We start from the raw sequence: 27,830 nt of genomic DNA on the forward strand, positions 1-27,830 counted from the left end.
GACTACTGATGAGTTGGGGGTTCCTTTTTGGGGTGATGAAAATATTGTACAGTTGATTGTGGTAATGGTAGACAATTCTGAATATCCTAAAAAAATCACTGACTTATATACTTTGAATATACATTGTATGAGATGTGAATTAGACCTCAAGTTGTTATAAAAGATATTCGATTACAAATAAAACATTTGTTGGCTCCTTGGGAAAAACATTATATATAACTAATAAAAATTTTATAATTAGTTATACAGATAAACTAAATACCTGTTTGACTTTCACTGACCGTGCTCATATCCTGGCATCTCAAACTAATTCCACCCTTGAAATAGCAGAGATTAGATGTGGAGTGTATGAAAGTCGAGCAAGCATCTGTGCTATTTGAAAGGATCAAAGTTGATTTAAGGCCTGGTCCTACCTGTCACAAATATGTACTATATGGAGAGCAATAATCTGTTAATAAGTAAAGACATTCTGTTATGGAAGTGTTTACCTCAGCATTGAGCTTAACATAATGAATTTGGAAATAGAACTTGGTTCCACCCCCAACCTTGAAGAGTGCCCTGACGGAATGGGAACCAGGGAGCTAGCACCTTGCGTGGGAGTGGGAACTTGTTGAGATCTCGATGTAATGAACTGCTTTGGGTCTTATGGTAACAGTGACAAAGGGGATGTGATCGCAGGGCTGGTTTAATGTCAGCGCTAGAAAAGGAAATGGCAGTAAGCGCCAGAAAAGACATTGGCTTTCGGTAACAAACTTTCCAACAGAAATTTCAATAATAAAGATGGTGGTGGTAGGATCTGGGGATGAATGGATAGCTTATAGTTAATAAGCATATGACTCTCTGAGGGTCAGGAAACTTATATGGTAAATAAATATTTTAGGCTTTGAAGGGTAAGGGGTGTCACAGCTGCTACGTTATTGCTGAAATATCATTCTGGAACACTGTGCTATTTTCTGCCTTTGTCGTGTGAGCGCAGCCATCGATGGCACCTACATGAGTGGACATGATTGGTACCATTAAAACTTTATGAAAACAGGTCATGGGCCGACTTGGCCCTTGAGCCATAGTTTGTGAACCCCTGGTCTAACCATGTTGGTAGGCTTAATGTCCTCATCTTCCAGATCTTTCTACCTTTTTGGCCTCTTCCAGATTCTATTTTCTATTGTCCATTTTTCCTTGTCCTAGAACCTTGAGATAATAGACCCTGGGCCTCTGAGAAGCACTGTGATGAGTTGTCCAATATGCTAGTTGTTTTCTTCTACATGAAATTAGGATAACAGAGACTCACAGGATGGTTATAAAGGTTAATGAGAGAATAAAAGCCTGTTACCTAGTAGATGTTCCAAAAGATTAGCATTCCCTCTTTAGCAATAACATTTTTGCCTGAAGTTTATGTTCAAGTTAATGAGATTTTAGCTTTGAGGTGTTTTTTTTTTTTTTAAATCTTTTGGATAACTTTGGAGGACTCCTCAAACATCTATGCTGCTTAAATGAACTATAGATGTATCTGCTCCACAACAAGAATCTTAAAGTGGTCATAGAGTAGAAAGGACCCAAATAATAATTTGGCCAGGCCTCTGATGTTGCAGAAGAGAAAATGTGCCTTACAAAGTTAAATGACTTGCAATTTCTTATTTATATCACATACTAGGGGCCCAGTGCACAAATTCATGCACCTTGGGAGAAACTGTGGGCCGCAAGGCCCCAGTGGGCACAGGGGCGGGTCTCGGCCCATCCTCTGCACGTTCACCCAGCCCCCTCCCTGCTGGCAGCCCCGCTCCCACTGCTGCCACTCGCACCTGCTGATGGCGCCAAGCGATCAGGACCGAAGCCGGTGCCAGCAGCGGGTCTGAGCAGCAGCTCTGGCACTGGCAGTGGGTGTGAGTGGGGCTGTCTCCGGCAGCGGGTGCGAGAAGCAGCTGCTGGCCCCGATCGTCCCTCAGGAGCAGGGGGAGATGGAGAAGCCTCTCGCACCCACCGATGGTGTGCTGTCAGCAGGTGGCAGAGGTGGCTGCGGCCCCAGCAGTGGGTGTGAGTGGAGCTGGCACCAGCAGCAGCTGTGAGCGCCGGGCGGGACTGTGGCACAGTGCGGAAACAAAGAATTTTCAGTAACCACCAGAGGCTCGCCCAGATGACAGCAACTGGTGCCCCTGCTCACCTGCTTCTCCATCCTGCTGCAGCCCATGCCCGCCATCTTCTGCACATGCCCCTTGGTGGTCAGTGCACATAGCGACTGGTTGTTCGGTTGTTCCATCGTTCGGTCTATTTGCATATTAGGGTTTTATATATATATATATATTTCTATGTGTTCCAGCTTGTTTTCTGGGGATTTTTCGTTTTCTTTCTGAGCATCCTTTTTACTGATAGTATTCATGGTTATTCATGGCATTTGCTGGTCTCCTTTGCCCTCGCATGCATGGATGTCTGTATTACTGGCCCTTTTCTAGCAGCTTTTTCTGAGGAGGTCTTTCTACTATTTTTAAGTAGATGTTGCTGAATCCCAAGATTTTTACCTCTGTTATCTCCCAGAGCTTACTGCCACAGCTTCTGTAAGACAGCACAGCCACACTGCTTGGGGGTGGGGTTTGTTTTGCCCTCACCATAATGGCAACTCCAGGCCTTCGTGGGGACCCTCCCCAAGGACCTGAACTGGGGGTCAATCACAGAGGGAAGCAGCACTTATACTGCAATAACTTTTGGTTTACAGATAATGTGCTCCTTTACTTGACACCAAGGGCAACGGGAGACGAGTTTGGGGAGTCCAAGGGGCAGCAGGGCTCTGTAGTTCCATTTTTTTGCCTGAAATTCCAACACCCAACAACAGACAGCCATGCACAGAACCTGTGCCCTGTCAGTCATCTGCTGGCTCACTGTTCACTCTCCTTGCCCTGCTGGACTGCCCTCTGCAACTTTCTGTTCCTTCATGTCTAAGGCAGTGCCTGCCATCTCCAGCTTCCTCCCCTCATCTATCTATTTATTCCCGGTTGTCCATCTTTAGATGCTTCAATTGGCGGGTCCCTCGGGCATGCCTCTGTATTGAGTAGGGAATTCTTTGTTGAATTAGAGTTGGTTAACTTGCTGAAATTTCAGTGGGAGAAGCCAAGGGGATCTCACGCTGCCATTCCTCTGACATCCTCTTGTTTTTCTTTTAGGAAATGATAACCTTAGAAAAACTTGTTCATTACAATTTAACGACAAGGATGTCTCGATTCTTTAAACTGGTGTAGTGTGTTTCATTTACATGCCTTAACAATTAATACTACCTACTCACATGCCAATATTGTGCCATTGAGGTTACCTCTAATGTACCAGAATATTTTATAATTTGCAAGTGAGTGAATAATATTAAATCATTTTAATTTTTATAACAAAAGCTTTTCTTTATTTTGACAAATGTGTAGATTTTCCTTCCCACTTTTTCTAAAAAGTTAATTTCAATTCAGTAAATGCTTAGTACATCTGATTCTGTGTGCTATTTGTGAGTGGGATTTAATTCTAAGAAAATATTTTAAAATGTTTCTGCTTTTAAAGAGATCTTATTTTCCATGTTTTGTATAGTAGATAACTGATATGAGTCTTTTTAAGTGCTAACAAATTAGGGGGATTCAGATCAGAAATATGAAAATTAAGTAAGATCCGTATGGTGTGATACTAAGTAGTATATACATGTATTAAATGTTTGGATTCATTTTATGTGAAGAAGCAGTTGCCATAAATTCTCAGGGAGTATAATACTGGAAGGATGGAATTTATGGTTCCGGTGCATTTAACTAAATAGCGGGATTATGTTCATTCTTAATACTTTCATGAGGGCACAGTTTCCAGTATCAAAGCAGGCTGGCTACCCGTGATTCCCTGTTTTGTTGCACTTGGGCTCCCCCCAGCTGGTAGGTCCTGTTGATTTACCCTCACCTAAGTTTCCAAACCAGCTTAGCTTGTCCCTGACTGGCAAATCTAACTCTCAGTTTGCTTCTCAACTAAAATTTCTCAACATTTCTTGGTATGTGGTGCCCTTAGCTTCCCGGTAACATTTTCCTAGCTCCACTAAGCCAAAAGATGTACGTAATGGTTCCCTTTATTACGTAATTAGGTCCACATAATTTCAGGTGAGTAGTTGTGCAGTGTCAGAACATGTTACTGTGTTGTCCTCAAACATGGGAAATTCTGTGAAGTCCCTGTGTGCCTCAGTGCAGTTTGGAACCACAGTTCCACCAGATCCACCTTTTTCACTTCCATCATCTCAGCAGGACCCTGCCCACCATTCGCAGTCACACAGGCTCTGGCACAACACTCCACAGGCAAATGCAAGTTGATGGCAATACTTATATTTATTTTTGCAATCCCTTCAATAAACCATTTGAACAATGTTGGGTAAGGTGTTATTTTCATAAAAACATATTCTTTCAAAACAAATGTATTTCTATTTTCCATAAAAGTTAAAATTACATGCTAAAACAGAGTTAACCACTGAGATAACATGGAACAATATCAGGAGACTTATAAAGCAAGACCAGACAAGGAACTATATCATTAAACTAAGCAATGACACAGAACTAGAAAACCGACTCAGTATTAAAATATAAAAATCTACGATTATAAATATAAATTTGGTCCATGGAGACACTAGAGCAGTATTTACAGTAAGTAGAAGATTATTTTGTACTTCAGGTGAATACTGCAGTTGTAAAATGTTGACTATCAGAAGGAGCAGAGCATTTTATTTACAGTCTACTGTATTAAAAGTTATATTTCCAGCAAACCTGTTGATTGCTACAAATACAGCTAAAAATTTGACACTAAAACATGTTTTCTGTAGTTTGGAATTCCTAGTACCCATAAATTGAAAATTTCTGTTAAAATCAATACAAAAAACACCCTAATTCCATTCTTAGAAATACTGTAAAATTCAGTCATTTTAGTTTAAGCACAATAAGTGAATTACAAGAAGTTCTGCAAAAAGGCACACATTGTTAATATAAATTTGGCAGCAGAATCCTATGTCATGAAAGTTACTGTCAGGTGATGGGAAAGAAAACAGGGAAGAGAAAAACGGATTTTCCAGTCTAATTTGAGATAGGGAGTTTCGTCACCCCTCTCTGTGCTAAACTAAAGACTCTAAGCTCTCGGCTATATTTCCATCGGGCAAGGCTGCGCCGTTACTGTCCAGAGAGGTGGATGGATTCTCTTCCTGCCTCGTGCTCACGAGGCTGAGGACTGCTTTGTAGAGAAACTGATACTGCTCCTAGGAAACAGAGAATGGAAGTTACAAACAGAAGCTCAGTGAAGACATCCATCTGTAAACGGAAGGAATACTTTTAGTGACACCTGGGCACTGTCCATGGAAGAGCTCTGTGTTAGGGGCTCTGTGATACTCAGCAAAGGCACACAATCTATATGAATGTCTTCTTCTGATGACATTTAAAATAGCTTTTTAATTGCCCTAGCCCAGTGGTCGGCAAACTCATTAGTCAACAGAGCCAAATATCAACAGTACAATGATTGAAATTTCTTTTGAGAGCCAAATTTTTTAAACTTAAACTATATAGGTAGGTACATTGTTACTAACTTAATTAGGGTACTCCTAAGGCTTAGGAAGAGCCACACTCAAGGGGCCAAAGAGCCGCATGTGACTCGAGAGCCGCAGTCGGCCGACCATGGCCCTAGCCAGTTTGACTCAGTGGATAGAGCGTCGGCCTGCGGACCGAAGAGCCCCAGGTTCAATTCCGGTCAAGGGCACGTACTTCGGTTGCAGGCCCCTCTCGGGTCTGGGCCCTGGTTAGGGCATGTGCAGGAGGCAACCAATTGATGTGTTTCTCTCACATCGATGTTTCTCTTTTTCTCTCTCTTCCACTCTCTCTAAAAATCAATGGAAAAATATCCTTGGGTGAGAATATAAAAAAAAAAGCTTTTTAATTAGCTACTATTCATTGTCCTAGAAAATTGGTCCACACACATTGGCTTATGGTAAGCACTCCGTCCCTTATTCATTTACTTCACGGAGTCGCTGAGAAGGTGATGTGACAGGGTTTGGTCAGTGACTGGTCAACTTGTGTGTAGCTCCCCGGCATGGGCACCTGTAACCCACTACCAAATAAGGTGCTCATTCTCCGTTCTCTAGTTGTTATGGAAACCATTGGGTTTGTCTATTAGGGGGGAGGACTGCATGTCAGTCATCTGAGACACCCATGCAGAATGCAGGCCTTTCCCAAGATCCACTTATCCAGTATTCTTCACACTCTCCCCACCTGACCGCGCCTATCCCTGCTTTGCCAAAGGTGGGCGAGCGTGTGCCCTGCTGAGGTTTCAGAGTAGAGACACAGTAGAATAGGTAGCTTTCCTCTTACAGATGCTGGTGTGGTTGTGGGGGGTAGGGGAAGGCAAGTGCAGAGAAAGTGAGTTGGGGACTAACATCATAGCAAACCATCCTTAGGACCACCTGGGAACTGGTGCCCCATTGAATGCATCCTCAAAATGGGTGAAAGGACAACCTCTGGAAAGCAATTCCCTACAGGACCAGCTTGACACAACCCAGCTGATCTGAATGAGATGTTTAATAGGGGCTCCTCTGAGGTGCAGGTGTGCAGGGGTAACCTTGCCTTTGGCCAGTGGGTTTGGGCTGTAGCTCAAAAAATGGACCTTTTCTAAGTCCCTTATACATGCACAGATCACATAAGCTTCTCCCATTGGGCCACTTGAACTAAGTTCCCTATCATCTTTTCAGCCCATATTTCTACAATAAAAACTTCCAAATTATTTCAGTGTCGAAACCAACTTCTCCAGATGTGCTGTATCTCTGTTTTGATCATCTGAGTCTCTCTTTCTTTTTAAAAGTATCCAAGAATTAGCCGTTTGTTAACCTCAGAAATTAAATTTTACTTGAAAGAAAAGTAAACACTTCAAAAGTTTTAAGACTTTTGGGTGTGTCTTCTGACGGTTCTCTGAGCTAGGCAGAACTTGAACTCTGGAAACGTAGCCATTTATTTTGTTGGATAAGTCAGGGTGTTTCTACTGGGGATATTTTGCAGAATTACAATAAATCTTGTAAAAAAAAAAAACAGCACACGTGTGATTTAAAATTTTTAGCCATAAATTTTCTAGAAGAAAAAATGTAAATGTTTCTTTTTTATAGTTCCAGTTATATGGATTGGAGACAGAATAACTTGTAATTCAGGCTGAAAACTACATCTAATGCTGTCAATGTGGCCTTTCTTGAGGGTTAAGATGGTGCTGGCAGCCTCTAGGAAGTAAGTCGTAGCAGTGAGAAGTTTGCTTTGTTACTTACGATGTCAGCAAAGACTCCTGGCCTCATCAGATTAATCATCTTGGCTACCTGGTAGACATCCACGGAATTTTCTTTTTCTAGTTGGTGCATAAGGGTTGCCAGAGCACAGAAAGTTCCTGCTGTCACTCCTCCGTGCCTTGAAGCAAAGGAGAGGGACAGACTCCATTCAGATGCATCGGGCTTTCATATTTGGGACTCACAGAGTATGCACTCTTGATCACTTTGCCCTAAGAACACTGAGATTTCTAATGAATTGCTTCTCTTTACTGTGCATAAAACTGTGGTTTATGGTTTATAGAACACTCAACAAGTGCTCATGATCTTAGTAATGAGATACTTTACAGAGGATTAAGATTTGCTTATACCAGGAGCTGGCAATAAATTAGAATGCTCTAAGGTTATAATATGCATTACATAAAACATGTATATAATATGTAATTCCAGCACACACATTTTTTTTTTATTTGCTTATAGCAAAAACCTGGAAAGACCTATTGGATAAAGATCTCTGTTTCTGGTAAATAAAAAATATATCAATTTTACTCCTATTCCAAGAAAGTTCATGGCTGAGAAATGTCTCTGATTAGCACCTGTAAAAATTCAAATGCTAAAACGAGTCATCAGCCCTAGCCAGTTTGGCTCAGTGGATAGAGTGTTAGCCTATGGACTGAAGAGTCTCAGGTTTGATTCCAGTCAAGGACACATACCTCGGTTGCTTGCTTATCCCTAGCCCTGGTCAGGGCATGCACGGGAGGCAGCCAATCAATGTGTCTCTCTCACATTGATGTTTTTCTCTGTGTGTGTCTCTCTCTCTCCCTTCCACTCTCTCTAAAAATCAACGGAAAAATATCCTCGGACAAGGATTAACTATAAATAAGTCAATCAATCTGGACCATCACACAAAAGGCTCTTGGCATCCATTGCAAGAGCGCATTTTTGTGATCACACACCCATCTCCTGCCTTCAAGAGGAGCTCCAAGAGAAGTGAAAAAAAATTCTGTGTTCACCTTGTAAGAAGCAGATAATCCACCCACAGTGAATCACTACATTGGCCCAAAGCATTAGGTGAGTACAGAGACAGCAGAAATCCGCGTATACCGAGGGGATGCTCAGGGACAACTTGATTTCGAGTGTGGAACTTACTCATCGTGGACAACCATGGGCCCATCCCTGCTGGCAGCTTCTTCTTTGATAAGACTTAGAAGTTCAAAAGTTTTACTAATGGGGCTATCTGGATTTGGCCACTTGGGACACTGAAAATGCCTCACTTCCAGCACATAATCATCCTGTAACAAGAAAGACAAAATCATGTGTTTAAAAGAATCAGACGGGTTACTGAGTACAGTAAGTGAGGAAAACCAGAAACCACAGGAAGGTGATGAACGCCAACAGCACGCACAAGCGAGCAGCAGCAGCGTCAGCCTGTCCCTCACAGAAGAGAGACGTCGCTGTGAGGCCACGCTGGTCACATACAGACGCATCTCTTTCTTATTCTAACGATAAACCTTATTTGTGGGATCATGCCAATCAAACCATGAACGTATGTGCAAAGGATGTGTCTGCGATGCTAAATTTAAACTTACAAAAAGAAATCTTCAGTGTTAAAATGTATTTTAAAAATATCGTAGGCTTTTTCAGTACCAGTATCACTCAGGTTTAACTAAGGGGAAAAGAGATAGCAGCACACTGGGGAAGACGCTGGCAAGGAGGGTGGTGTTTGGTTTCAACCTGGTCCCAGTTCTGATTCTTGCTTAAGTGACCAAGCAGCCGGTGTGATTTTAAATCCCTCACACCTCAGACCTCCCGGCTCCTGACGTGTACACAATCAAATGTTACATTTAAAAACAAGCAGCAGATGCCCAGCCAGCGTGGTTCAGTGGATAGAGTGTTGGCCTGCGGACTGAAGGGTGCCAGGTTCGGCTCTGATCAAGGGCATATACCCAGAGTTGCAGACTGAATCTCCAGTGGGGGTGTGCAGGAGGCAGCTGATCAATGATTCTCATTATTGATGTTTCTATCTTTCCCTCTCCCTTCCTCTCTGAAATCAATAAAAATATATTTTAAAGAATAATTAAAAAATAAATTAAAAAAGCAGCAGAACCAACATTTTATATGGGAGTGCAAAAGTCCAAAATATCCAAGATACAACTGAAGACAATGGTCAATATAGGAAACTATCTCATTAGTATCACAAAGTCTTCTATCCTATAAGAATGAACAAGTCTTCTATCCTATAAGAATGCAGAGGCATGAACAAAGAGACCAATATAATGCATGGAGATCCAAGAAACAAGCCCACACATACACGAGAGAAATCTGATTTATGACTGAACTGTATTGCGGATCACTAAGTATGCTGGGACAATGGTTATCCACGTGGAAAATAAGGAAATGGGACCTTGCCTCACAAAACATAATACACAATGTCAACTTCAGGTGGAGCTCTAAAACATTTAGGAAAAAGGGTAAAAAGATGATTTTTCAAGGTAAAAATGGTTTTTTTAAAAAGGCACCAGATGATTTCCTTATAAAAGTAACAAGATCATGCCGGCATGGCTCAGTGGTTCAGCATAGGTCGACCTACTAGTATAAACCAGGAGGTCACAGTTTGATTCCCGGTCAGGGCACATGCCCGGGTTGCGGGCTCAATCCCCAGTAGTGGGTGTGTAGGAGACAGCTCATCAATGATTCTCTCTCATCATCATTGATGTTTCTATCTCCTTCTTCCTCTCCCTTCCTTTCTGAAATAAATCATATATCTATATATCTATATATCTATATATCTATATATATATTTAATTTAGTAAAACAAGTGTGTGTCACTGCACATTTTCAAAGCACTTCTTCACTTATCAGCTCATATATTCCTGGAGAGCAATGCGTTAGTTTACTAGGTAATATGTTTTCCACTTTACTTAAGATAATTCAAGGTAAAGTTAACACATGAGAATAAGGATTGATTCAACTTTTTTTACTTTGTTTACTTTCAACTTAAGTTCTATCGGCAACTGTTCTGAAGTAAAAGAGAAATCGTTGTTTTCCTGTGTGTGTAGAAGTCAGGAACCCTGTCATTTAGCGATAATTAAGTATTTAATGATTCTACAAGATTTTGAAAATGAAAGTGACAAGTAAAGTAAAACTTACTATTTAGGTAATCTGTCTCAATTTGTAAGAAATCGGTTTCCTTCTTTTTATTGCTGGAAAAGATCCTTAAACAGCATATATTTAAATGTGCTTAAGATGAAAGTTTATCATTTAGGTTATATCCATACCTGTGTAGCTTCTAAGATAAAATCTTGAATTAAAAGTTTTTCTTCATTAGACAGACATTTGTGTTCTTCAGCCATTAGAGTGACCTTAAAGCTTTCACAATTTATAGGCTCATCTTTATTTGGCCAATAAACAAATTCATCTTCTGCCTGGAGGATTAAAAACCAAAGAAAATGCTAGATTTTAATAAAATTTCTTAATTAAGCAGGCTGTGAAATGAAGTTAACTGGTTGCCATAGAAAATTCAACACGTTTTTCTTTGAACTGCAAAATTTACTCTTAAAATCTTGTGTCTTATAAACCAAGTTGACCTGTAGAATAAAACTTAAGAACACAAATTATTGCTTTTTTGTTTCCTTAGTTTATCAATAACAAAGATTAGTTGTTGCTTCTATAATTGATAACTTAGTAGATGAAAGTCATGTGATTTTAAGAGCTCAGCAATTTACAGCATCAGTTGGAATGGTCAGCATAACTTTATGGACAAGAAATGAATCTCAAGGTATATATGCAAAAGCTAAATGAGATATTAATTAGATTTTATTTTGGGGTTTCTCCAAATATATATGAATAGTAGCATGGGGCATCCATGATTTTCTGATACTAAAAAGTCCTTCGGATACTGGGAGTTCACTTTATTCCAAATTGGTCTTCTATGGATAGCCTCAAACTGAGGGAATCTCCAAATATCTTACAAAGTTTTTAAAAAATATATACAGTAGAAGCATATGGACTGACTTCATTCATTATTGTGATTGTAATTTTCTTAAACTGTGTCACAAAATACTTAAGTTTAAATTAATTTCAACCTACCCTTATGTAAAACTGTCATTCAACAATTTCAGATCTGATTGCATAACCAAACCAGGCCCAATAATAGTCAAGGTGCAACTCCAGTGACATCACTTTATTAGTTGAAAACATGACCGGTTTGTTTGCTGGACTTCCGGCTGCTGTAAGCTAATAGTTCTCCCTCAAGGAAAATACTAAAAGTGGCCTGAGGGCCTTACCATGTTTTGACCATCAGGAAGCATCACCACCAGCTGGGCGTTATGGTCCCATATCATCCTCCAGAAATCTTTGATGGTGTGGAGAAGGGGATGCTGAGTGATGATAAACTCGTTGCTCTGATAATAACCCTACACAATCAGAAAGAAGGTAGATAAAACCTTGACATATGACTTTAAATATTCAGAAAACATTGGCAGGTTTATGGCAGTCTCTTCATTTTCAGATTGCGTTTATAAGTAATGTGATTACTCCAGTCAGTGTTTAGGGGGCACTGCTCTATGCCAGGTATAGCACTAAGCATTTCTTCCCCTAAAGTCGGTTATTCCTCCCAGCAGTACTACAGGATAGAAAATGCGATCCCCATTTTACAGATGATTAAGCAGATGCCCAAGTTCACACAGCCATCAGCTCTAGGAGCAGACTTATCAAAATGACTTATGAACCGTATCTCCTTCACTATATAGGGTGGAAATCTAGAGAAGAGTTACATTTCTCATTTCCCACAAGTCCCAGCGACAGCGTGCAAATTTCACACCTCTGGCAACAGGGCACTTTGGTGTCCAGAGGCACTCTGATGGATGAGCACATGTTTTGTGTCTCTTCATCAGCCCTGATGGTGTTTGCTCCCTGCACCTACTTACTTGCAGGTTTTCCCAGTCCCAGCCTACATTACAGCATCAGGGAATGCTGTCTTCCATCGCTACTGCGGGTGGTGGGCCTGCCGTCATCAGATCTGACTTCTGTCCACCTGGGCTGCTGCCCATATTCCCAGCTACCGCTTCAGGCAGCTCACTCTGGTTTTGGTTCTGGTAACACAAACTGGCAGGCGGTCTCCCCAGCGACTTCTCTGACTTACCATGATATAGGAGGCGTTGATGTAGTCTGTGCCTTCCCCGCTCAGGGACGAAATGCCAACCCGTGATCTTTCCACTGCAACACAAAGCATTCTGGGTAAACAAGCGTGTCCTCCATGCTACACCTTCCCCTTCAGCCCCACATGGCAAAACACAGCTGCATGTCTCAAGCTGAGCGTCTGTGACCCTGAAGCTCACGTTACCATGTATTTTGCAGTTTTAGATGACACTTCAGGGTTTGAGAGTCCTTTTTAAAAGTTACATAATTAGGAAAAATCTGAGTGTATTGCTTTTGTCCTAAATTGTACAAATATTGTCAAATTACTTACAAGGTTTGTATTCTAAACCAAAGAAAGTTTTTTGTTTTGTTTTTCAAGATTCAACATATCCTACCAGGAATAATGGAAGAAGTTCTGTTCTTTTCCCTGTTGCATTGCTTTAGGGCTGTGGAATAGTCACTCTGCTGTATATTTGACTGACTCAGGAGCTGAGAATGGGAGTGAAGGAAAAACACAGGTTATTTTTTATTTTATTAAAGTCACTCAAGTATACACACATGCACACACACACACTCCTATACATACACAGCCCAACCAAGGTAAGATACTGAATATAAACAAATCTGACTTTTTTTCCCAAGAATTCCTTGAACTAAACTTGTTTTAGGGAACTCTGTGGCACATCTGTGTTTTACACCAGTGAAGCTGGAAGAACCAGAGAACACTAGCTTCCTAGGTGACTTGCAGCATCAGGAAGACCTTCCCCATGGCTTCCTCGGTGGGTGTGCCCTCTCCATTTCCTCTACTTAAATCTCGTGCAGTTGGGAGACAAGCTGCATACGGTGTGTGTGTGTGTGTGTGTGTGTGTGTGTGTGTGTGAATATATATGGGTATAGTTGGATTTTATTCATTCTTTTAATACTCCATCACATGAATAATCTACTTGTTATTTATCTATTCCCCAATTACTGAATGTTCAGGTCATTTCCAATGTTTTGCTATGTCAAAATTTGTAGCAATGAATATCCCTTCTGTATTTCTGAATGTTCACACATGTGAGGATTTCTACAGAGAATTAGGAGTCACCAGTGTTTAAGTCTTTTTAAAAAAAAAAATTTTTTTTTTTTTATTGATTTCAGAGAGGAAGGGAAAGGGAGAGAAAGATAGAAATATCAATGATGAGAAAGAATCATTGATCAGCTGCCTCCTGCATGCCCCTCACTGGGGATCGAGCCTGCAACCCAAGCATGTGCCCCTGACTGGAATCAAACCAGGGACTCATCAGTCCGCAGGCTGACACTCTATTCACTGAGCCAAACCAACTAGGGTGTCCAGTGCTTAAGTTTTGATATATAAAAAAGCGCTGCATCATGGTTTTGATTTGCATTTCCTTAATTATTGTGAGACGGAGTACTTTAATGTTCATCAGCCATTTAGGTTTCTTCTTTGAGGACTGTATTTTCATATTTCTACTTTCACTGTCAGTTATTGATTTGTAGGGGTTTTTGATATCTTGAAGGTAAGCCTATAGTCTGTTTAAAAAGTTGCAAATATCTTTGTTCTCTTTAATCACATAGATATTTACACCTAATGTATTAAGTTTTCCCTTAAGGTTTTTGTAAATTATGTTTTTATTTAAAAATCCCTTCTTTACTCTGAACCCTTGAAAGGTATGTCCCTCTAATAGTTATAATAGTTAGCATTTACCTTGAGGTACTTAAAATCCATCCTGAATAATTGTAGTGTTTGAGGTGTGGTAGGGGCCTAAATTTACTTGTTCCCACAGAGGAATTATTTAATATCATTTACTGATTAGTTAATCCTTACTAATTTGGAATGTCGTATTAATCACAACAATTTACACACGTGCATGGCTCCTCTGCTTATTTGCCTGTTTTTAAATGTTATTATATCTGCATAATAAGTTTTCCATAAGCATACAATACATTTCTATTTCTTATTTTTCAGTATTGGTTTGAATGTTTTGGGACTTTTATGCTATATTAATTTTAAAATCAGTTAAAAAAAATAAAATAAAATCAGTGTCAAACACAAAAGCCTGACATGTGATAGGTGTCTGATATATATTTGATGAATAAATAGATATGCAATTTATTTCAGAGAAATTTTCCTATGGATAAACCTGAGTCAAGACCTTTCCTTATATGACAATACACACACACACACACACCTGCATTTCCTAGTTATGATGTTAACAGGAAACAGAGTCAAATGTCTCTCTTTTTCACTGGATTCTGATGTCATAATTGATATTTCCATTTGATCCTGGTCATCCAGTGGAAGCCATATCAGTTCTCTTATAGAACTGTGTCAGGGATAGCGCATAGTGAAATGCTGAATATGGGTAAGACATACATATTTTTTTTTAATTAAAGGAAAAGCTATCCTAACAACCTAATGTTAACATTTAGTATTTCCTTATTATCAGTTTCTGGGAGCCGTGCCGGGCATGTTTCCTTAAGTGTTTCTTTCTGCCTCAGAGAAGCTTGACTGAGTGAGACGTTTATGTTTTCCCAACAGCAGGTTCTCTGTTCAGCATTCACCCCCCGTCTTTCTCTTACTCCTCCCAAGTGCAAACGGTGCTAAGAGGGCCACACATCAGAGGCAACTCAGTGCTAACATCTTCTATGTCGTAGGCTGGGGAGAAGGGAGGGGAAAACCTGAAATCTCAAAATTTGTTAACTAACTCCCCTGGGTTTTCCCAACATCTTCTGAATTCTTCCCAGATTGTCCTTCTCCAGAACTTGGCCCTGTTTCTCCGGGGGATCCTGGGAAGCAAGAGGTTAGCACGAGAATAACGGGGGGCACAGCCCCAGCCCCAGCTGGCAGGCCGGGTAACACCTGCTTTCTGAATTCTTTGCTCCCTGATTTCTGGAAGTCAGAGAGCTGGGCTGCAGGAGGAATAATATTAAACGACAACAGAAACACCCCTCCCTGGTGCGCGGCCGGGGGTCGGGGGCGGCCAGGGCGCGTGGGAGAAACGGGCTGCAGAAGCCATGGTTGCGGTGTCGCCTATTCTAGCTCAGGGCCCTCAAGCGGGGCAGACTTTTTCCAAAGAGCAGCACCAACAGCCCGAGCCATCGCGGCTGAGTGGTCTGGCTTTTTCAGAGTGAGAAGAGCACTTGTGCGCTCTGTATTGTAAGGCCTGTTCATCCCGGCGGGCTGGGGGCCCCCTTCCCCTGCCCGAGTCTGCATTTATGAAAGTTAGTCTAGGGTTTCTGAGAACGTTTTCTTCTCGCCACTCCAGAGGAAGGTTCTCCTTGAAACGCACCACGTGGCTTCGCTGCCCGTTGCAGAGAACAATAGGAGCCACCGTGCCAGCAGCTCTCTCCGCCCATCCCCGTGGCCCTGTCCACCCCAACGAGGGGAGGCAGGCACACTCAGCCTGTGGCGGGACCGAGGCGCTGCCGAGAGGACTCACCTTGAATTGTTTCTCCAGCTTTGTTTTGCCCGTCGGCCCGGGAATGAGGAGCGCGTTGACATAGGCGTGAATGTGACTCTCGGGCACCTCGGTCTCTTTGCTCAGTATGGCCTCCACCAGCGCGTCGTGAATGAACACGTACTGTTCCTGGCGAGACGGGGACAGCAGGGACTATTACTCAGGTTTTCCTTAGGTGCATCGAGGCCAGTGGTTCTCAACCTTCCTAATGCCGCGACCCTTTAATACAGTTCCTCATGTTGTGACCCAACCATAAAATTATTTTCGTTGCCACTTCATAACTGTAATTTGCTACTGTGATGAATTGTAATGTCACTATCTGATAGGCAAGATGTATTTTCATTGTTACAAATTGAACATAATTAAAGCATAGTGATTAATCACAAAAACAATATGTAATTATATAGTCTATTTGTGTTTTCCGATGGTCTTAGGCGACCCCTATGAAAGGGTCTTTTGACCCCCAAAGGGTCGCGACCCACAGGTTGAGAACCTCTGATCTAGGTATAAAAGCAGTGTCTTCCATTGGCAGACAGAAGTTGTACTGAGGGTGGAGAGAAACCCACAAAAGATTGCTTATCAGGCCCGGCAGGAGGCAGCGGGAGGAAAAGAGCTCTTCTCTTCCCTCACCTCTCCCTTTCTCGTGGGAAGGAGGCAGGATGATCTGGGGGGCACAGCAATGCCTTGTCTCGGCCCTGCCGTCAACCCAAGGCCCACGTCCGCATTCTGCATGAGGACTTCCATGACCTCTATCCCTCTGATAGGTCTTCCCCTCTGTTCATTTTAATTCTCCCTTTAGCCCGTCATATATAATTTAGTGTAATTATTTATACGGTTTTTAAGAGTTATCTTCTTTTTTATGAATAGGACTCTTTTCTCTAGACCAGTGGTCCCCAAGCTTTTTTTGGCCGTGCCCCGCCTAAGCATCTCTAACATCCTGATGCTCCCCCCGCCCCCGTGACATATAAGTCTTATTATTCAAAAAGGAACTCCTATTCACGTGGAGGAAGCATCAAAGGCCATTCACTTGGTCTAAACAAACTTCCAAAGAATATGGCATCCATGAAAGAGAAAACTAAATAAACGAAAGGACAGGTGAAGTACTGAGGAAGAAATCACTAAGAAACTGTTAAAAAATAATAATACGAAGTGATATGAAAAAATAGCAAACAGAGTTTCAAAACATATAATAGAGAACTGAAATGCATAAATATGTCACAAGATATATTTATATACTGTATATGAGGCCCTAAAGTCATAAGAAATGCAAAAAATTCACTGTTAATAACTCATTCTTGAAAGCCCCCCCCCCCTAAAAAAATCAAATTGCCCCCCTGTGGAGTGTGTGCCCCACACTGGGAACCACTGCTCTAGTCTTATGTGACTAGAATGTCAGTTTTTTTATGAAATGAAATTTGGTTTGGTTTAAAACCTGTCCTGTTTCCAATCGCTTTCAAGCTGCTATCAATAATTTTCTATTTACATTCCTTTTTATTTAGACATAGCAACAACGAACACAGATATGCAGACTTGTCCTGTGTCACAGATATGTAAAGAATATGGGCCTAAAAATGGATAGAACTTGAGCATAACGCATGCTTTTTAAATATAAAAATGAATCCATTCGTTTACTATGTGGAGGAAGAACTTGAGGATTTTGCTAGCGGAAGATTCATTTTCTGAATCTTCTCTGTAACTGGTGTTACTTTAAAGATAGTTCCCTTTTGGTCACAAAATAGACAAAAATTATCTGGCCCTTCCATGAATTATATGCAATTACCTCTTATGGGTTGAACTGTGTCCCCCCAAAAGCAGCCTTAACCCCCAGCACTTCAGAATGTGACTGTACTTGTAAACAGAATCATTGCACATGTAAATCTTTAGACTGAGGCAGTGGCTAGTGTCCTTGTAAGAGGAAAATTGGGACATGGACACAGAGGGAAGAGGGCCCTTTGAAGACAGAGACAGGGGTTGGACTTAGGCTGCTCCATCCCAGGAACACACGTGCTACCAGAAGTTCAAAAAGATAATAAAGGACCCCCCGCTAGAGGTTTCAGAGGCAGCATGGCCCTGCCAACATCGCGATCTTGGACTTCCAGCTTCCAAAATGATGGGACAATCCGTATCTGTTGTTTAAACCGGTTTGTAGTACTTTATATGGCAGCCCTGCCAGACTAACTCACCTGCTAATACAAACACTTGTCTATCCAGCGTTAGCATTTTAGTGATGTTTCCAACCGTTAGATAAATAAAAGTTTCCCTTTTCTCATACCTCAGTTTGCACCAAATAGTTTCTTTGCGAACGGATGTGTTTTAAGAAGCCGAATATGTTGACTGTGCCTTCATGTTGAATTTGCTGCAGCATACTGTCCAGCACAATATATGTGCCTGTTCTACCAACTCCAGCACTGAAGAACACAAAAGATAAACTGTTTCAATGTCAAGCACAGAATAAATTGGAAGATAGGTCACTATGAGCTGTCTTGTAAATGAAAATAATTTCCTTCCTTGAGCAAACGAGCCACATAATAAATAATTAGCTATCCAAAATTGAAGTAGTTGGTAAGCATATGCTTCAAATGACAACATTTCCATTAATTTTTTTTTGCTACCAGTCAAACTGCAAAACAATCTATTTCTGTTGTAGATTTGTAAAAAATATATATATATATTTTTTATTGATTTCAGAGAGGAAGAGAGAGGGAGAGATAGATAGAAATATCCGTGATGAGAATCATTGATCATCTGCCTCCTGCATGCCCCACACTGGGGATCGGCCCACAACCCAGACATGTGCCCTTGACTGGAATTGAACCCGGGACCGTTCAGTCTGCAGGCTGACGCGCTATCCATTGAGCCAAATCAGCCAGGGCTCTGTTGTAGATTTTTATTTTCAATAATTATATTTATTATTCATTTTATATTGCACAGTGAAAAGATTGTTTGTCAGAGCATAATAAATAGACAATTAATCTGAGAAAAATAAAAGCACCAGCGTCACCAGATTCTGAAAAGAAAAAGGTCCCTGGGTCCGTATTGCCAGGGAGACATGTTTGTAAAGATTTCCGCTTTAATGGGAAAAAGAATTTGATCTGGCTTGCAGCTGAAAAATATCATTTCAGCGAGAGCGTGAAGAATAAAGCTAAACTTCAGTCATTTCTAAAGGGTCATTATCTACTGACTTCTTCAAAGACTCTACTGAAGGGACAGAATTCACAGACTGGATTCCTTTCAGCAGCTCCAACAAGTGGAAAGTGCTAGAGAGGAAAATTGGCACCTGCTCTGCACAATACCCTGGTCCTTCTCCATTTGCTCAGAAAAAATTCCTGACCTTCAGAGCTGTTTTCCTGGCATCTTCCTGTTTCCCTCAGCTTATCTTCAGGCGAACAGATAAAAACCTCAAGATAGGTCTCTCAAACTTTGTCTGAAGAGAACTCCTGAGATGGGTAATTAGAATATGTCAGGTAAGCTGTAGAGCAAAGGAAAATGCTTGCTTCTATAAGAACACGGGCCCTGCTTTGATGAAAACACTGCACACAGAAATGGATTTGATTTCTGTGGTCACATAGCTTGGTGGAGGGTCCACACTCAGGAGTGGTTAACTGCTACTTTTATTTTAACTGCAAAATAGCACCTGAAACCTCCAATGTTGTTTCCTCTTTCTCTGTTATATCATTTTTTTTCCCCTTCATCAATCCAGGCTTGGAAATTAAACAACTTGGGCAAGGATGAATTGATGACACATTCAATACGATATATTAGGAGAACTCAGGAAAATGAGAAAGGGTTTTAGAGTCCAAACTGTTTTAAAACAACTTAAAAGTATTGTCAGATTCCTCCCACTCCGTGTGCTTTGTTTCTCTAATGTAAGCCTGGCATTATAACTCTTCAACAGCCCAGCCAGTGTGGCGCAGTTGATTGAGCATTGCCCTGTGCACCAAAAGGTTGTCAGTTCCATCCCCAGTCAGGGTACATACCTGCGTTGTAGCTACGATGCTAGTAGGGCATGTATGGGAGGCAACAGATAGATGTTTCTCTTTCACATCAATGTTTCTCTCTCTCTCCCCTGCCTCTCTCTAAGCATGTCCTTGGGTGAGGATTAAAACAAAACAAAACAAAATAAAACAAACCCTCTACAATAGATTGTTGCTTCTCAAACACTTTTATCTCATGCCATTTTGTAATAAATGTTTAGGGACAAAAATTGTTCCACCTGCCTCACATGGTTAATAAGTTGAAACCCAATTCAACAGTCAAATAGGATATAATAAACATTGTAAAAATACCTGGTGCTTTGAAATATTCAGCAATCAAATTGGAGTCTGACATATTCATTACCTAGTGATCAATATTTATGAAAACCTGTATGTGATTTCATTCCCCTCATGAAACTGTTAGGGGCAAAATAGAATATTGGGGACTAGCCCTGGTGGACAAAAGGGGCCACATGCTAACCTGACAAGTTCAGGGAAGGCCTGCATGGTGGTCTTGCAAACTCTAAGACCTAAAGTAACCACAACGATGATCTGAAATTAAACTTTAACTAAAAGCAGTTTTGGTGGATAGTCATGCCATATGCCGGTGTCTTCCCTGACAAGGTCAATCTTTACCTGAACTCAGCCTATTGTCTTTTTGCATCTATGATAACATATCCTTGAAATGTCGGGGTAACTTTTAAGTTCCCTTTTTTCTGGACCCCACAGGGCACAACCAAATGCCCTGGACTCCAGGACAAAGTTCCTTCACTATTATTGTTATCGTGTTAATTGTTGCTGTTAGCTATCCTGCACCCACCTAAGTAAAAGAAGTATGTGTCTATCATTTTACTTTTTATCCAATCCCAGGGGTTTCCCTGCTTTTCTTTCTCCCGCCTCCCTAATCTATCAGCAATGGATTTCCTGTAGCCCACTTAGATCTCCTCCTTTGATTGTAGTGTATAAAACTAGGTGAAGAACTGCCATTTTTCGGAGCATCATACCAATCCGTTGAGATTCTGCTTCCTGGCAATTGTCCACAGTTTGGCTCACATAAACTCACAAAAATTCTTTACAGTTTGAATGTTTTTACATTAACAATGAGGTTATGGGGAGTATTAATCATGCGCTGTTAACCATGATTGCCTTGGGTTGGTTTAAGAAAGGACATTCTGACCTGGCTGGGAGTTGTATGCACCCGGGACAGGGGAGTCAACCTTAGAATATGGTCCATTCTCATTCAAGAATGGAAAGATTAACAACCTGCTGCCCAAACAATGGAGTCTCACCCCAGCCTGAATTACCTACTTCCCCATACCTGTAATCCCTACTTCCCCATGTAATCTTTTTTCGTACCCTAGATAAGCAGCTGGCTTGGGGGGTGGCGGGGGGCTGCAGAGCAGATTTTTGTGTATGACTTGCTGTTCTCCCATTCTGCTGGCATTATTGGAATAAACACTCATATATGTTTTAACTCTGTCTCTCTTTAATTGGCTCAAGTAGTGACAGGCAGCCCGGAACCCTTGGTTGTCTCATTACAAAGCTACAATTCAGAGAGTCCTTTTGCCTTGGGTTGGTTTAAGAAAGGACATTCTGACCTGGCTGGGAGTTGTATGCACCCGGGACAGGGGAGTCAACCTTAGAATATGGTCCATTCTCATTCAAGAATGGAAAGATTAACAACCTTGCTGCCCAAACAATGGAGTCTCACCCCAGCCTGAATTACCTACTTCCCCATACCTGTAATCCCTACTTCCCCATGTAATCTTTTTTCGTACCCTAGATAAGCAGCTGGCTTGGGGGGTGGCGGGGGGCTGCAGAGCAGATTTTTGTGTATGACTTGCTGTTCTCCCATTCTGCTGGCATTATTGGAATAAACACTCATATATGATTCAACCCTGTCTCTGCTGAATTGGCTCAAGTAGTGACAGGCAGCCAGGACTCATTGGTTGTCCAGTTTCAAAACCACTTCAAGATTTCCTGGTCGTTAGCATAAGCAAGTCTGTGGGTGAGAAACTCACCTGCAGTGGACAACAACAGGCCCCACCGCGTAGCGCTTGGCCTGGGACGCCTTTCTCACGAAGGTCAGCACGGGCAGCGAGTATTCTGGCACTCCCATGTCGGGCCACTGCGTGTAGTGGTACTGCGTGACCACGCGCCCACTGGGCCTTCCTTTCTGGGAGCCCTGGAAAAGACCAGACAGCAATCACAGGAATACACGCAAAACACATGGGGCTCTGAAGCAGCTTAGGGTTCACAGCTGGATGTGGGCAGCTTGCAATGAAGCAAATGTGCACACTGGTGTTTGTGATGGTTGATCTTGAGAAAGCTAACCCCTATTTTGTAAAACCACTGTTTGGAATTCTGTTATTTTTTAGACAGCCTCTTATTCTAAAAAAATAATAGCTTTGCTTTCTAGCCTGCTTTAGCCTGCTTGAATAATGAGGAAGATAAGCTTAGCGATCTGACCTTGTAGGCCAGAGACTAGATACGCCCATACCAAGTGCCATGCCAGGTGCATTTTTAATTGGATAGAACTGTGTTGTTTTCAAGGCCGCCAGCGCACAGAGGGCATAACCACTAAGCACACATAGGGCTGGCTCTTTCATAAAAAGGGCAGTTCTGCTTGTAGCTTGGCCCAGAATTTGAAAGGCATTTTTCTCTGGGCCCGCACGTAATAATAAAGTGTGACTCCAAACTCTCCGAGCATTGCTTGATTTATTCCGGTTCTCTGTAACAATCTTATGTGTTAACTTGGCCAGGCTGTAGTGGCCTGTGGTTTAGTCGAATACCAAGTCATACCAGATGTTTCTGTCAAGATATTTTTAGATGTGATTGACATTTAAATCAGTAGACTTTGAGTAAAGCAGATTATGCTCCAAAATATGAGTGGGCCTCAGGCAATTAGATAAAGGCCTGAAGAGTAGACTGAGGTTGTTCAGAGAGGAAGGAATTCTCCTCACGTCTGTAACACAGACCCTGCCTGAATTTCCACCCTGGAGTCAGTCAACCTCAAGCTCAATATCTCTCTTTCTCTCCTCTCTCTCTCTCTCTCCCCCTCCTTCCCACCTTCTTCCTTCCCTGTCTCCCTTCCCCTCATGCAATTAGATGAAGGCCTGAAGAGTAGACTGAGGTTTTTGAGTGAGGAAGGAATTCTCCTCACGTCTGTAACACAGACCCTGCCTGAATTTCCACCCTGGAGTCAGTCAACCTCAAGCTCAATATCTCTCTTTCTCTCCTCTCTCTCTCTCTCTCCCCCTCCTTCCCACCTTCTTCCTTCCCTGTCTCCCTTCCTATTTCCCTCCCTGATTACTACATCATTGTTCTGTTTTTCCCCTTCCCTTGCTTTAAGTTCCACTATTTTTAGTTGGATGTGCAGTGATGAAAGGGGCAGGAATTTTTGTTTGTGCATTAAATCCACTGCAACCAACAGCACCATGTCCAATCTAGCTCCAAAGCCATGGCTGGCATTTAGAGACTTGGAATAAACTTTGGGATTGAGGTGTGGCTATAGTAAGAATGCTTAATATTTTTATTATACATTTTTACCCTATCTTCCTTATACCATCCACTCACTTGCAAATGGGCCAGATGTGTTACTCAAATGAGAATGTCCATCATTTATGGACTCACCTTTTTTATCTTTGTGTTTCTCAGGGTAAAATTTCTCACAGTATAATAGGCAAGCATTTGAACACTCTTCTGAGTGACCAGAAAGTTCCCATACTCTTCACTACCATCTGCAGGCCAGTACTGGTCACATTTTCTCTGCAAAAGGGAAAGTAAAGATGTTTTTTTCATATCCAATGCACGATGTACTGGTAAGAGCAGCGCCTGAAATCTGTACAGGTCTGAGACTGTGACAGGAATGGACTCTCTCACTCTTCTAAATATTTCTTTCCTTTCTAAGTGATTGCAGATCGGCTGAAGAGGGACCAGGGACAGATCAAAGAAGCAAAAGGGACTTGCAATTATCCCCCAAACTTCCCCCTTTCAGATGAGGGAAGTGTGGCTAGATATATCTAGTCACTATAGGGCCAGCACTGGAATACAGCTCTTCTGAATTATAATCAATCTTACTCCACATTGCTTTTCAATGAGCCCCATTTATCTTCCTCAAACTGTGAAGAATGCATTTCAATAGCAGATGACTGGATTAATAGTGAAACTTTTTGCCCTAAAATGTTACGTTTTCCTTTAGCTGTCATACTTACCGGAAAGGAGTCCTGATGAGCTCTCCTACCTTTTGCTGCTTCCTAAAGCTGACTCCATGAAAGCACTTTGAAGCGCCTCTAGTCGTTACTTTGGGGATGCCATAAGGGATGACACACATACCCTTCCCTTCTCCACGAGGTTTGTGATCATGACGATGACTTCCACATTATGCTCCCATATCATTCTCCAGAAATCTTCAGCTGTGGATTTCAGGGGGCCTTGGGCAGCAATGTAAGCTTTTGGTCTGGTGTAACCCTGAAGAAATAAATGAAAACATTTCTTACTAACTGATTTGCATGCCATTTTTAACCATCTAAGACTTTTTTTTTCTATAAAAGAAATAAAAAAATAAACCTGCAAAGCTGGATAAACGTAATAGTACTAAAACACACAGCAACTCTCCTTTAACTACATGTTTTTGTAGAAAAAGAGGGTGCACCATTCTGTGCACCTCTAATCCAAGTATATTTACTCTATCTAAGTCTACATACTTTGCTTAAAATCTGGTCCTTAACTGTGCTGCTTTGAAACGTGGTCCAGGCGTTGGGGCTCGATTGTTTACAACAGTTAGGGAACCTCAGGTGTCTCCTTACCCTTTCCTTGGTGGAACTGAGCGACGCTAATGGTTAATACTATGCTTCGCTGAGCACCCATTGCTGGCCAAGATGCTCTACAAACATTGACCCTGATCCATAAGCTATCTGCAAAATGGAAGCATCATCCTCATTGGAAGATGAGGACGCTGGAGTTCAGAAGAATTAAGTAGCTTTCTAAGATCCCACAGTTAGCCAGCGGTAGACCTGGATTCAAAATGAGTAGTTCTGACTCCCAACTCTGACATACTTATTGCCTCATCTGGAAGCAAGAAGTGGATGCCTACAACAAACCCACTGGATACTTCTATTAGGTGCTCACTTCTTTGAATTCAGTGTTCCACGCAGCATCAAAATGAAGGCAGCGAGATTGAGAGCTCACTGTCAGGAGAATAACTGAGCTCCACTGACATTCTGTTGACCACAGTGAAAAACCAGTAAGTTAATCAGGGGTCTGCAGCCCCTGAGGAGCTCTAACAGGCCCTACAAAGCTGGGTGTCCTGAGGGATGTCTGAGGTTATATTGATAACTGGTTAGTAGTAATCACTTTTAGCTAGTACCACCTTGGAAGTTTTTCAGTAAGAATTTATTGATCATCTGCTATCTACACAGCATTGTGCCAGGGGCTCTGGGACATGCAAAATACGCACTGGTCCTGCCCCCCATATTGAAGGGGTTATAAACCTCCCTAAATCTCTATCTATCTATCCATCCATCCATCCTACCTTGAGTATACATTCCCAGCCTGAATCCCTCACACATTTAGAAGATAAACCAAATATATGAGCTGGGCTGTTATTCAGTCTGAAATCTTTTAGACAGGGGAATCTCTCACCACTGATTTGTGTTTCTTATCATCGATCATATAACACGTATTAAATACTAGTATGTGTTTGGCGCAGTGGTATAATAACTTCTTACTCTAATGTAATTTCTATAACATTTCAGTTGAAGCATGCTTACATCAACATAATTGGCATTGATGTAATCAGTCAGTTTGCCATCTTTTTCAGCAAGTTGTGCCAGCTTAACCCTACTATGGTCATCTGTAATAAAAAAAAAAATCTCATTATGGCATGGACTACTTTTCAGCATAAAGGTTCTTTATATTTACATAATAATTTGTCAAATATAATGAAAATCAATGCAATGTAATGTACTATAGTAGGCTTTGGGGAACTCCAGAGATGACAAAGATAAATATAAAAATAACCAGAGCTTCTGCCTTCAAGTTTTCTAATGCAGAAGGTGAGAATGGACATATGCACAGAAAGGAAGGCTGAGGTGTTGAAAGAGGTGCAAAGTAGTAGGGGGAGCATGAAGGAAGAACCTGTATTGGTTTGGGATGGTAAACATTCTGGCAGAGATTGAAACCTGAACTTGACATCTTAGATTGGTGTCTAAAGGTGGATATTGGGCTGTGAACTGAGAAGAGCCACTGAAGGGAGAGAAGAGTGATGGGGGTCTCAGGAAGCTGATGGCTGTAATATGCTCTGAAGATGAGGCTGATGGAGGGAGAAACGCAGAGAAGGAAGCACAAGGGACCTAGGAAGTGTCTGTGAATGGTTACAGCAAACAGCTCCCTCAAGGGAAGAACCTCAAAGAGGAACTCCTGCAAAGGGAGACAGGAGAAAGGTTGCCCAGCAACAGACACGGGATCCTGCCCTGTCCATCAAGGGGGATGAAAGCTATGGTGACTTCCGCACTGTGGACTGTGGTAATTTAAACATGTTGAAATGAAGTGTGTGGGATGAACTGCATTCCCACAGAAACTATATTTGGGGGACTAAGAATAAGAAAGAAAAATGTTACAGGAAGAAAACATGGGAGTTTCACAGGGCAGACTATTCTTTTCAAGGGTAAAGAAGTGAGTACAGACCAAACCGTGACAAGATAGAGATATTCAGTGATATCAATGCTTCTGTGACAACAGCTGCTCACACAGGTGCAGGGATATAAGCAGAAATGATGTATGGCAATGAAATGAGCGGTGAGAGGCCAGGTTCACCAATTTTTGTATTTTTGTTCTAGTATATTTTAATGGATGTTACTGGCTAAATTTTCTAAGTTGTTTTTCTCCATCTCTACAGCAGGACTGTTAATTACCTATCTTGCCAAATTGTTTTAGGAATTAAACAAAATAATGTTTGTTTGTTTTGTTGTGTGTGTGTGTGTGTCTGTGTATGTGTTTAATCCTCACCTGAGGATATTTTTCCATTGAAAGGGAGAGGGAAAGACAGAAATATCGATGTGAGAGAAACACATCGATTGGTCGCTTCCTGCACACGCCCCGACCAGGGCCTGGGCCTGGGAGGAGTTTGCAACCAAGGTGCGTGCCCTTGAACGGAATCGAACCCGGGACTCTTCAGTCCACAGGCTGACACTCTATCCATCCAAACCGGCTCAGGCTAAACAAAATGATGTTTTTACAGTGCCAGGCACATAGGAGTTGTTCAACAAATGTTAATCTCCATCTTCTTCTTAGTTACCTGTTGGGTATTTCCTATTTAGCTGGTAGAGGGAATAGTGTAACAACTTCACCCTCTCCAAGAAGCAGCTGAGTTTTTGTGCAGCCAGACAGCTGCTTCAGTTGAGGAAGACAACCATGAACGGGAACCTTCTACTAAAAAAATAAACATTGGTGTAAGCCCCCTGGAAAGACAGGCAGCATCTATGCAAACTATTTAGAAAAAATGTAATAATGAAAGGGAGGTGAGTGCAGTTTCATTGGCCTCCAAAAGCTAGACTGGAACCAGTATTTAAATAACCAGGCTCGTAATACCATGTTCATAGGGGTCTAGGGGAGCACACGGAATATATAAGGAAGATGTAAGTAGAGATTCAGGAAGGGGGATGAAGATGGATTGCAAGAGATGGAGGGGAGGGAATATAGAAGGAAATCAGAGGGAAGAGATAGAAACAAGAGGTGATATGTATACATGTTGCATCTTTATGCTGTACACCTGAAACTAATACAATGTTGTATATGTCAATTATACTTCAATTAAAAAAAAACACACAGAAGATGGTAATTTCATAGGAAAAAAAAGGTAAATTTGCATTAAGGAAAAGAGCTATTGAGAAGAAAAAGAGAAACACAGCTAAGAAAATAAAGGGAAAGAAGGAATCCAACTAACCCTTTATAAGACCCCAGGAGGAATGGCAAGAGAGG

At 41.6% G+C, this 27,830-nt stretch overlaps 1 protein-coding gene across 4 annotated transcripts in view; it reads right to left on the reverse strand.

Annotated features, from left to right (window-relative positions):
* Positions 1-4,309: 4,309 nt before the first annotated feature.
* The window catches only part of PTPRZ1 (protein tyrosine phosphatase, receptor type Z1), a 168,653-nt gene continuing 145,132 nt past the window's right edge, over positions 4,310-27,830 (reverse strand). For all 4 annotated transcript variants that reach the window (XM_006756827.2, XM_006756826.2, XM_006756825.2 and 1 more), the window contains 13 exons: positions 25,622-25,704; positions 24,186-24,320; positions 23,484-23,618; positions 21,872-22,035; positions 18,149-18,284; positions 15,859-16,005; positions 12,811-12,904; positions 12,420-12,493; positions 11,563-11,691; positions 10,555-10,701; positions 8,426-8,568; positions 7,283-7,418; positions 4,310-5,242 (listed from right to left, as the gene is read on the reverse strand). In XM_006756827.2, the coding sequence (XP_006756890.1) occupies positions 5,102-5,242; positions 7,283-7,418; positions 8,426-8,568; positions 10,555-10,701; positions 11,563-11,691; positions 12,420-12,493; positions 12,811-12,904; positions 15,859-16,005; positions 18,149-18,284; positions 21,872-22,035; positions 23,484-23,618; positions 24,186-24,320; positions 25,622-25,704 (1,664 nt within the window). In that variant the 3' untranslated portion in view covers positions 4,310-5,101. The remainder of the gene's footprint in view (positions 5,243-7,282; positions 7,419-8,425; positions 8,569-10,554; positions 10,702-11,562; positions 11,692-12,419; positions 12,494-12,810; positions 12,905-15,858; positions 16,006-18,148; positions 18,285-21,871; positions 22,036-23,483; positions 23,619-24,185; positions 24,321-25,621; positions 25,705-27,830) is intronic.

This window comes from Myotis davidii, unplaced genomic scaffold (assembly GCF_000327345.1).
Source record: "Myotis davidii unplaced genomic scaffold, ASM32734v1 scaffold654, whole genome shotgun sequence".
Classification (NCBI taxonomy): domain Eukaryota; kingdom Metazoa; phylum Chordata; class Mammalia; order Chiroptera; family Vespertilionidae; genus Myotis; species Myotis davidii.